The 9,759-nt window shown below is 42.1% G+C and overlaps 1 protein-coding gene across 2 annotated transcripts; it reads left to right on the top strand.

Moving 5' to 3' along the window:
* The first annotated feature begins 76 nt into the window (after nucleotides 1-76).
* On the top strand, nucleotides 77-9,260 carry GET1 (guided entry of tail-anchored proteins factor 1). Of its 2 annotated transcripts, XM_080348045.1 has the most exons (6): nucleotides 321-515; nucleotides 1,980-2,117; nucleotides 3,841-4,006; nucleotides 5,233-5,300; nucleotides 6,158-6,272; nucleotides 7,570-9,260. In XM_080348045.1, the coding sequence occupies exons 3-6, from the start codon at nucleotides 3,883-3,885 to the stop codon at nucleotides 7,641-7,643; spliced, it is 381 nt and encodes a 126-aa protein (XP_080204171.1). In that variant the 5' UTR covers nucleotides 321-515; nucleotides 1,980-2,117; nucleotides 3,841-3,882; the 3' UTR covers nucleotides 7,644-9,260. The 2 variants fall into 2 exon arrangements, with proteins under 2 accessions (XP_080204170.1, XP_080204171.1); XM_080348044.1 differs by lacking the exons at nucleotides 321-515; nucleotides 1,980-2,117 and adding an exon at nucleotides 77-281.
* The last annotated feature ends 499 nt before the right edge of the window (nucleotides 9,261-9,759 follow it).

Raw genomic sequence — 9,759 nt, 5'->3', positions numbered from 1 at the left:
GATTGGCCAACTCCTGTCACGTGGCCGCACCTGTCCCCGTTTCCCCTCGCATAGGCACCCGCGTCCCAGCCCACGTGCGCGGGGGAGCCGCCCCCACGCGGCGCCGCCGCCGCCCGCCCGGGAGGCTCGTTAGTGCCGGCGGCGGCGAAGGAGAGAGGGGGCGTGCCCATCCGCCGGCGGGGGCGCGCGGCATGGCGGAGAGCGGCGCCTGGCTGCTGGTGCTGAGCTCCGTCTTCCTCTGCAACGCTCTCAAGATCCTCCTGCCTTCCTGCTCCTCCATCGTAAGTGACGTCACCGCGCCCGCCCCGCCCCCTGGCGGCCGTTGCTTAATCGGAGCCGCCGCTCCGCGCCCGCCGCCTCCTTCTCGTCTGCCCTGGTCACGGGCCTCTGCGCTGCTGTGGGCCTCGTCCAGCCCGCCCGGGCTCTGCCGCCATCCGCCGAGACAAAGCGGGAGCGGGCGCTGGGCGAGGCGCTGTTGGGGCTGGGCGCCTGGTCCCCGGGTGGCGGAGGGAGCGGTGAGGCCCTGGAGCAGGGCGGTGTGAAGGCCCCTGCGGAGCGCTTGGGGTTCTGCGGAGGTGGCGTCACCCCCGCCCGACAGCTGAGAGCTGAGGGGAGGCGGGCGGGGGAGTGGAGCCGTTTGGGAGGGCTCCCGGTGTACCCGTTAGGCCTCCCTAGCGGTCACTGGCAGGGTCTGGGCCTTAGGGAAAACTTGAGAGGCTGGTACCGGGAACAAGTGGAGGTGATCAAACACCGTGATAGTAGGTGACTCCAGTAGCCTCGATTAAGCAGCTCTTTGAAGCAAAGTTCAGCGTCATGAGTTACCAGTGTCTTAAATGATGCTCCAGCCCTTACGACATTGCAGGGAATGTGAAGGATGGTTATGCTCAGTCTTCTGTGTTTCCAACAGATGGACGTCTCCGTTGTTGAGAAGGGAGATCAGTGCATGCAGAGATTAAGGGGTTAGGTGTCATAGGAGAAAACGTTAAGTCCCAGTCACTAATCAGGATGCCCCCTGGTCTGATCTTAAGTGTCTCTGTGGAAGTGTCTGTAACAGAATTATGGACCAATAAACTCTGTGACTGCCACATTAACTCGCATGTAAGCAAGCATGCTGAAATACCTATCGTTCTGCTCTTTAACATAAATAACCTTACTGTTACACGGATCAGTGCACACTCTTCAATAAATGGATAAAAATCCTTTAGAACACAGATTTGTCTTAGTTTGGGAAGCTGAACTCAGTGCTGCTATAGATGACTAATGAAAATCTCTGCTCAGCTTTCTGCTGTGGTTTGTGACAGAAACTTGTGTAATGTTCTCATTGACTGCGGAACTGAGAACATTGTTTGTGAGGAAAGGAATTACATGTGTCTTGAGAAAGACAGATTTTTTTTAAGAAACAGCAAGAAAAAGATTTTATGTCGTCTGTATCTTCATTTCTATGGTAAAAGGAGTTCATGAACCAACAAGCAGGCGGAAAGTAAAAAAAGGAGAAAGAAAAGAAAAGGAAAAAATATTTGCCAGTACAATGCGTGATTGCCTTTTTATATTTCTGTTTGCAGCAAATAATTTTAGCCAAGAAATCAATAAGATGTTATAAGAAAACTGCATTTAAATACATGAGTAAGATGTAAGAAAAATAACTATATATATGTGATTAATCCAAGGGTGCTTAAAGAGCTGGCTGACATCATAGTGAGAACTCTTTCCATGATTTTACAGTGTTCCTGGGAATCTGGAGAGGTCCCAGGGGACTGGATGCTGGCAAATGTTGTCCCAGTCTTCAAGAAGGGCAACAGGGATGACCCTAGCAACTACAGGCCTGTCAGTCTCATTTCTGTGCCTGGCAAAATCATGGAGAAAATTTTTGGGAAGTTATTGAAAAACATTTGAACGACAACGCAGTCATTGGTCCCAGACAGCACAGGTTTATGAGGGGAAAGTCCTGCTTATCAAACTTATTTTCTTTCTACAACAAGGTTACCCACCTAGTTGACCAAGGGAAGCCTGTTGATGTGATCTTTTTGGATTTCAGCAAAGCCTTTGATACTGTCTCTCACAATATTCTCCTGGAAAAGATCTCCAGCACACAGCTGGATAAACACACAGTGCAATGGGTGAGCAATTGGCTAACAGACTGGGCTCAAAGGGTTCTAGTAAAGGTGGTTATGTTGGGCTGGTGAACAGTCACCAGCCCGTTCCTCAGGGACACATCTTAGGGCCAGCACTCTTCAATGTCTTTATATATGATTTAGACTCAGGACTTGGAGGAATTGCTTGGTGAGTTTGCTGATGACACAAAATTGGGCGGAGCTGTCGACACTCGAGGGCAGAGAGGCCTTGCAGAGGGATCTGGACAAATTGGAGAACTGGGCAATCACCAATCACATGAAATTCAAGGGCAAGTGCCCGATTTTGCACTTGCAACATGGCAACTCTGGCTGAACATACTGACTGTGGGGCAAGATGCTAGAGAGCAGCTCTGCAGAGAGGGATCTGGGGATTCTGGTCGATGGCAAGTTGAACATGAGCCAGCAGTGTCCCTGGCAGCCAAGAGGGCCACCTGTGTCCTGGGTGCATCCAGCACAGCATTGCCAGCTGGGCCAGGGAGGTGACTGTCCCGCTCTGCTCTGCACTGGTGCGGCCTCACCTGGAGCACTGTGTGCAGTTCTGGGCAACACAGGATAAAAAGGATATAAAGCTGCTGGAGAGTGTCCAGAAGAGGGCTACAGAGTTGGTGAAGGGTTTGGAGGGGAAGCCATATGAGGAACAGCTAAAGTCACTTGGTTTGTTCAGCCTGGACAAGCGGAGACTGAGGAGAGACTTCACGGCAACTACAGCTTCCTCACAAGGGGAGGAGGAGGGGCAGGTGCTGATCTCTTCTCTCTGGTGACCAAGGACAGAACCTGAGGAAGGAATGTCAGGAAGATGTGCCAGGGGAGGTTTAGGTTGGACATTAGGAAAAGGTACTTCCCCCAGAGGGTGGTGGAGCACTGGAACAGGCTCCCCAGGGAGGTGTCACAGCCCCAAGCTGGACAGTGTTCAAGAAGAGACTGGACAACGCCCTCAGACGCATGGTGTGAACTGTGGGGTTGTCCTGTGCAGGGACAGGAGTTGGACTTGATGATCCTTCTGGGTCCCTTCCAACTCAGGACATTCTATGATTCTATGAACTAACACAAATTTATGTTTCTGGTTTTGAAGCAGTGATAAGATGCTGCCCAAGATGGATCACAGCTCTCAGCCAAGTACGGCAATTTGTGTGTTTAAACAGCCCAGGCTAGGCAATTTGTAACCTAGACATGTGATTCCCATTTTGTGATCCGTGCATTACTGGTGAGGTTTAAAAATGGGCTTCAGTGAATAAAGTTTCCACATTAATTAGTTTAGACCCTCGCTGAGGCTGAAAATTATGAATAAGTAAGGGGCAGTGAATGATGAGAACTGCAAGGAGGGAGGAGGGCAGTTTAGCTCAGGATGCAGCGCTAGGCCAGGTCTGGGGGGGTTTTAAAGGTCTCAGAAGGCAGCATTGTTGAGAGCGGGGAGATGAAGAGGTGAAAGCAGAAATAGAGAAGGGAAAGGCAGTTAAAAAGGGATAAAACAGTTGAAAATCACTGTCCTACAGGGACAGTAAAACCCTTTTTGGTTTGCTCCAGTCAGAATAAGAGAATAAAAATTCTTTGGCTTTTAGAACATGTTGCAGATGTTAAGTATCTTGATGAAAGGGCCTTTTTTATGGGAGGCTTTTGAATATGTAAACAGGAGATCATACTTTATACATATGAAAGAAAATGAGTGGAATTCTGGATTAATAACTGGTACTATTTCTTTGCTTCTTAGATATCCAGATTGTTACAAAAGGATGCAGAGCAGGAATCCGAAATGAGAGCTGAAATTCAGAACATGAAGCAAGAACTCTCAACCATTAGTATGATGGATGAGTTTGCTAGATATGCCCGTCTGGAAAGAAAAATTAACAAAATGACTGACAAGCTTAAAACTCATGGTAGAGTGCAATGTTTACTCCCTTTTCTAGTATCTGAAAAATGTTTTTGTCAAGAGTCTTTTCAATTTTAAGTATATTTCTCCTTCAACTGTTCTTCTCTCCCTCTTAGCCATTTCAAGTGTTCCCCCCTCCCCCGCCCTTTTTTTAAATGTATTTAAAGTCTTTGGAGAGCTTGTTTTTGTCTTTCAGTTGTGCATAGTTCTGCGTACACTGGTAAGGCAGTGATTTAGATACATTTTTTTTTTACAAGGTATTTCCTAGTCTTCACTGTGTAGTTACTTTTTCTCAGTGATGGTCATCACTGAATCATGTTTTCACTATGTCGAGGAAGTTGTCTGCTGCCTGTCTTCAATGCAAAAGGATGCATTGTTTGGCTGGGGCTATTTGTTTGGTGTACTACAAAATTCTAGAGAGAAAGCCTTAATCCGTAAGGTAAACAGATGAGATCTTTCCTGTTGTGTCACAATCCTGCTTGATCTTATGCAGCAGCATTAGCAATAAAGCTGTAGTGCTTTGCCTCGATGAGGATTTTATGGTAGTATGGTCCATCATCTTGTCGTAGAAAGTACACGTAAAACTTTGGCACCAGAGCTTTTGCTCTTGTCTTTGCCCAAACTTACCCTAATAATTTCAATTAAACTAGAGTTGAGTAGTTTACTTGGCAACCAACAACATTTTTAGAAAACCTGAGGCCACTGTTTTGTTTGACGATGTGCTGTCTTCACTGGGCTTCTTTGTGTTGGTCTGAAGTACTGTAACAGAAGAAAATAGGCATGAGAACTTTTAATACTGAACCTGGCCAAGATTCATTCAGTGAAGGAATTGTCTCAACTGTGTTCCTGAATGAAATAAGGCAAAAAGTGCACCTGCTAAAGCCAGCATTCTCCCCTTTTTAGGAAAGGGGAAAATTTAATTTATGCTTCAGCTAAAGCAGGTTCTTAAATTAGTAAACACAGTGACTGCTGTCATTTGGGAATAGTGTTCTTGATTACACGTGACATTTCTGTGTCTTGGATATCAGTATTTTGCAACTTTTCATAGTAGTGTTAATAAGAAACTATGATGTGATACAGACCTTGCACTTTCTTGCAGAAGGGTACTTTCAATATAGCTATGAGTCCTTTGAAAAGAGATATTTAAACAGTGATTTGAAGAGCGAAATAGTTAATAGTTTTATGTAAATATAATTCACTATTATGAATAATGCAGAATATTTTTTTTAACAGTGAAAGCACGGACTGCCCAATTAGCCAAAATAAAGTGGGTTATAAATATTGTGTTCTACATCTTACAAGTAAGTAAATATTTTTTTTTTTATGAATACAAAGTACTAAACTAAATCCTCAGTAGTGTTACAATTCTCTCCTGCATTTATTGGCTGATGATTAGTCACAAAGGTGTTTGACATTTCAGTGACAGTGCATGCCAAACATAGACGGTTTATTGAAATAGAAGGGAGAGATGTTGCTGATAAGGTCTGGTGGTTGTGGATGTAAGGAATTTTGAGTTTCATTTGAGCTTGGTGTTTCTAGTTTTGACATCACAAGATAGGATTTTGTCTTAGCTTTTTAATCAATGGGATTTATTTCATTTACATATGGCAGTGGATGCAGGAAAGTCCTGATACATGCAAATATATTTTACTTATGTTTTTGAAAACAAAATATGCTTTTGCTGAGGATACAGATCTCCACTTACAGCTGCCACACATCTCCCCATGATGCCTCATCAGATTGTCTGTAGTTTAGGCTTGATGCCAAAGAATTGTCTGCCAATCAGGATGACAGCGGTCAGCCTGAGAATGTCCTTAGGGTAGTGTTAAAGCAGGTTGGATTCCAAGCAGGCAAGGATTATGGATAAAAACAGTAATCAGAATTTAACAATTACTATTATGATGTTTGTCTATGCTACATAGGAACCAAGGTCTCAAAAGAAAGCAGTATTTTCCAGTGTCTCACTTCTACCTCTTAATAATGTGCATGAAATTAAGGTCATACTGAGTTTAAAAATATTTTCAACTTGCTTAAGAACAATTTAAAATAACAAAGAAACTATTCCCTTTAATTAGAATTCGTTATTTACTGCTTCAAAATAGTGTTGGAAATGTACTTTGGTGTGTATTATCCAAGCTAATAAAACTTTCAATTCTAGGCTGCCTTGATGATCTCTCTGATTTGGAAGTACTATTCCGAGCCAGTTACAGTGCTTCCAAGCAAATGGCTTGCTCCGCTGGAGCGCTTGGTAGCGTTTCCTACGGGGGTGGCAGGTAAGGACTCCGTGCTGGAAAAAATACTTTTCCCAAGCCTATGTGGGTGCTAACTGTGTAGTGATGAAGAGCATGCACACGTTAAATCCTTTTCTTTTGGGCAGTTTAATCAATTAATAATCAGAACAATATCACAGGTTGTAGACACCTGTTTCTGGATGAAATATGTGCTGACTCCATGCTAATGGGATAAGCAGGCAGGCAGAATGACAGGACAATGTAGCATGGAAATTTAGCATCAAGCTAAAATGCTGCTGGTGAAACTTCATATTAGGCTTGTAAGTCCTAGCTGTTCCAGAAGGAATTCCAAAATACATTGTCGGAATTGTATGTTGTTGTATCTTTAATACTGTCTAGAGAATGATTTGTATCCAGCATGCTTACTGGATGAGAAGAGTCTGCTTCTATGCAGGGTGGGGGAATAGTCCTTGGCATACTTTTATTTAAATATCATTTGAAGGGATTTAACAAGGTTATTATCCATATCTGCCTTCCAACCTCCTTTTGTGTCTTGGCTCATAATTACAGTAAAGCGCTTGCTTTTGAATTCTAGGTGGTAAATGCAAAAATGTCTAAAAATCACTTAAAAAAAAGGTAATTTCTTCACATGTACAATGAATAGCTATGTGTTCTGCGATTCTATGCAGTGTGATTCTATGTAGTCTGCAGTATGGGTGAGCTGTGTGTTACAGTCTGGGCACACCCTCTGTTCTGTCATACCGATACAAATCTCTGTGCTGCTGGTTGGAGAGATGGGACCCTTTAAAACAGTTGTGCAAGGCATCTGGGTCAGTAGCAAAGGTCTCGGTAGAGGTTTTTTTATATTGCTGTATGGGGAGCAAGGGGAAAGGAGAGGAGTATGGATATAATACTTTTTAAAAGACTGATTTAAGTTTCAGAGGAAATTTACTTTTTACCTATCTCAGATCTTGAGTTTAGGTTCTAGCAAAGTATTCTGTACTTGCCAAGCCTTTAACTTCAGTGCTTAGACATTTTCTGTTAGGTACATAGAAAATGCTTTTAGCTATGGGTTGTATATACCAGACTTCGGCTCATATTCATGTTATTTGGTGCTTTTTTCCCTGGACAATCTTCAGTTTTTTTCAGGACCAGCACCAAGTTGGCTGCCATCCCTTGAAGAGAGACATTTGTGTATATAAAGATGTTTTGTTCCTGTTTATCTTGTAACTCTTTAAGTTTCATTTTTTTTTTTACACTTCCAAAGTTTTTTTCAGAGTCATGTGTGCATCGGAGTTATTGATGCAATGACTTAAATAATGTTTTATATCTATTTCAGGTGGTGTTGGAATTACATGTTGGCTTGTGGTTTGTAATAAAGTTGTAGCTATCATGCTACACCCTTTCAGCTGAAGGAATCTCAGTAATTTGTGGAGTCCTCAACTACATTGTCATTATTGCTGTTTTAAATTAATAAAAAAAAAAGGAACAATTGTCTTTCATGAGACTAGGTCTGAGATAATATTTGTTACTTCATTTGGATATCAGTCAGTATTCCTTTTATTTTATATTTCCTTAGTTTGCTTTTCAGTTTAGGGGTCAGAATTCAAAGGATAGCATTGCTGTTTATAGAACCTCATTTTGTGTCTGTTTTGACAAGTATGAACATGGCAGAACCGTAAGACTTTGTCATGGTATAAATTCAACCAAATCTAAGTGTTTGGTTTGTGGTTTTAAGTTGGAAATGAACTGGCATTAGGAATTATTTTGAGACCTTTGCTGTTTCTTTTCTGTATAATATGGCAGTTTCACACAAAGGTGGGATTATGTTTGGTGACAAGTGGTACTGGAGGATAGAGGTAGGAGGTTTGGTTTGTTTAGTGTAAAACAGAATTAGTTTCCTTCATGTTATTTTTTACACTAGAATTGGCGTATTCTTGGACTGTCTTAGAGAATTTATTAATGATATATATGCAGAGTCAACCCTGAAGAGACTCAGTTGCCAAATACAGGATGGCTGGATACTTTTTCCTCCCTGACTTTTAAGATTCACTGAACACTTGTATTTTTTCCAACTTTTATTGATAACTGACCTTTCCTTCCTTTACATTATTTTCTACCTCTCAAACTGAGTGAGGATCACTGACACAATTTCCTTCCCTGTTTTGGGGGGAAGGGTCTGGCCAACCTTCTCAAGCTCCATGTTAAGAAAGTAGAAGATGGTGCTGTTCCTCCAGAGAACTACATTTCTAAGGGCTTTAGCATATATTAGTGACAGTCCAGGATAGCCCAAAACACCTATGTAAATGTAAAAAGGCAAATTTGAATGTCTAAAGCAGTAACAGAATGGTAGCAATCAGGAGGAGCAGGTAAAAACAGTTTTCTCTTTTGGAGTGAATCCTTCTTGCTGTATTTAGGTGCAGAAAACAGCCACAATATTTTGAATCTAAAGACAGACAGAATTCTTCATAGTACTGTGCCTGTAGAACAATGACAAAGTTGTGGTATTTTCTGTGCTACCCTGTGGTTACTGCCCCATGAGACAAATGGGTGGGTTTATAAAATTCATGTTCCATGTGTTTTTTCTTTTTTTACCTGAGCCTTAACAAAGCTCTAGCAAAGCTCTAGGGGACACCATTTTTCTGCTGGGCCTTGGCCATTCTGGTTCAGCTTCCCTCTCTGTACAGTGCGATGTGTCTGTTGTGTTACTTCAGGTCCTTTGCCTTCCTGTAGGAAAGGGCGAGGGCCCCTCCATAATTAGCACTGCACTTAGAAATTAGTTCAAAATGTCATGATGCAGCATATGTGTGTATGTATATATGCATGTATTTATTTGATTTTAATGTTATTTTTTCAAAAAGATGGTTTTTTATATTAGGGATTACATTTAGCCGACAGGAAAATAGGTGCATTAAACATAAAGAAAAAATGTTGTGATTGAATGTTATGTATAATTGTGTTTTTATTAATGAAATAAAGCTTTTCAACCCATCCCAAGTTTTCTAATCCATTTTTCAGTAGTAATTAGTTTTCCTAAACAAAAACCCCAAAACCAAACCAAATCAAAAAGAACAACTCCTTCACCGCACCACCCCCTCACGCAGTGTTCTTGCATAAGGAGATACTGTTGGAATCAATAGACCTAATTTATTAATTGTTTTTAAGTATTTGGGACAGATTATTTAGCTATGACATTAAGATATTTCTGAATCTAAAGATGTGGCTAAATGATACTTCTACTTAGATTGTTATGAAGTTAAGAAAAGCAGCAAAATTTAAAACTTTCCCAGTGGCATTTGCTGTTTATCCACATTTAGCGTGGGGTCATCAGATACGCAGTTTGTTGGCTGCTGTAGTCAAATGTTGGGGTGAGTAAAGGCAAAACGGCTTTTGATCACCGAGTCAGTACAAACAGGATTGTTGGGTTATGTCTCCTAGCTTGCTCTGAGCTTTGGGACAGCAGTGAAGGCATTGTAGAAGTATTAATACTTCATAGAGAAATACCTCTTCTGACTACTCAAAGTCATTT

The sequence above is a fragment of the Nesoenas mayeri genome (genome assembly GCF_963082525.1).
Source record: "Nesoenas mayeri genome assembly, chromosome: 1".
NCBI classification, from domain to species: domain Eukaryota; kingdom Metazoa; phylum Chordata; class Aves; order Columbiformes; family Columbidae; genus Nesoenas; species Nesoenas mayeri.
Note: the sequence above shows the minus strand (reverse complement) of the source record. Positions and strands in the feature narration are given on the sequence as shown.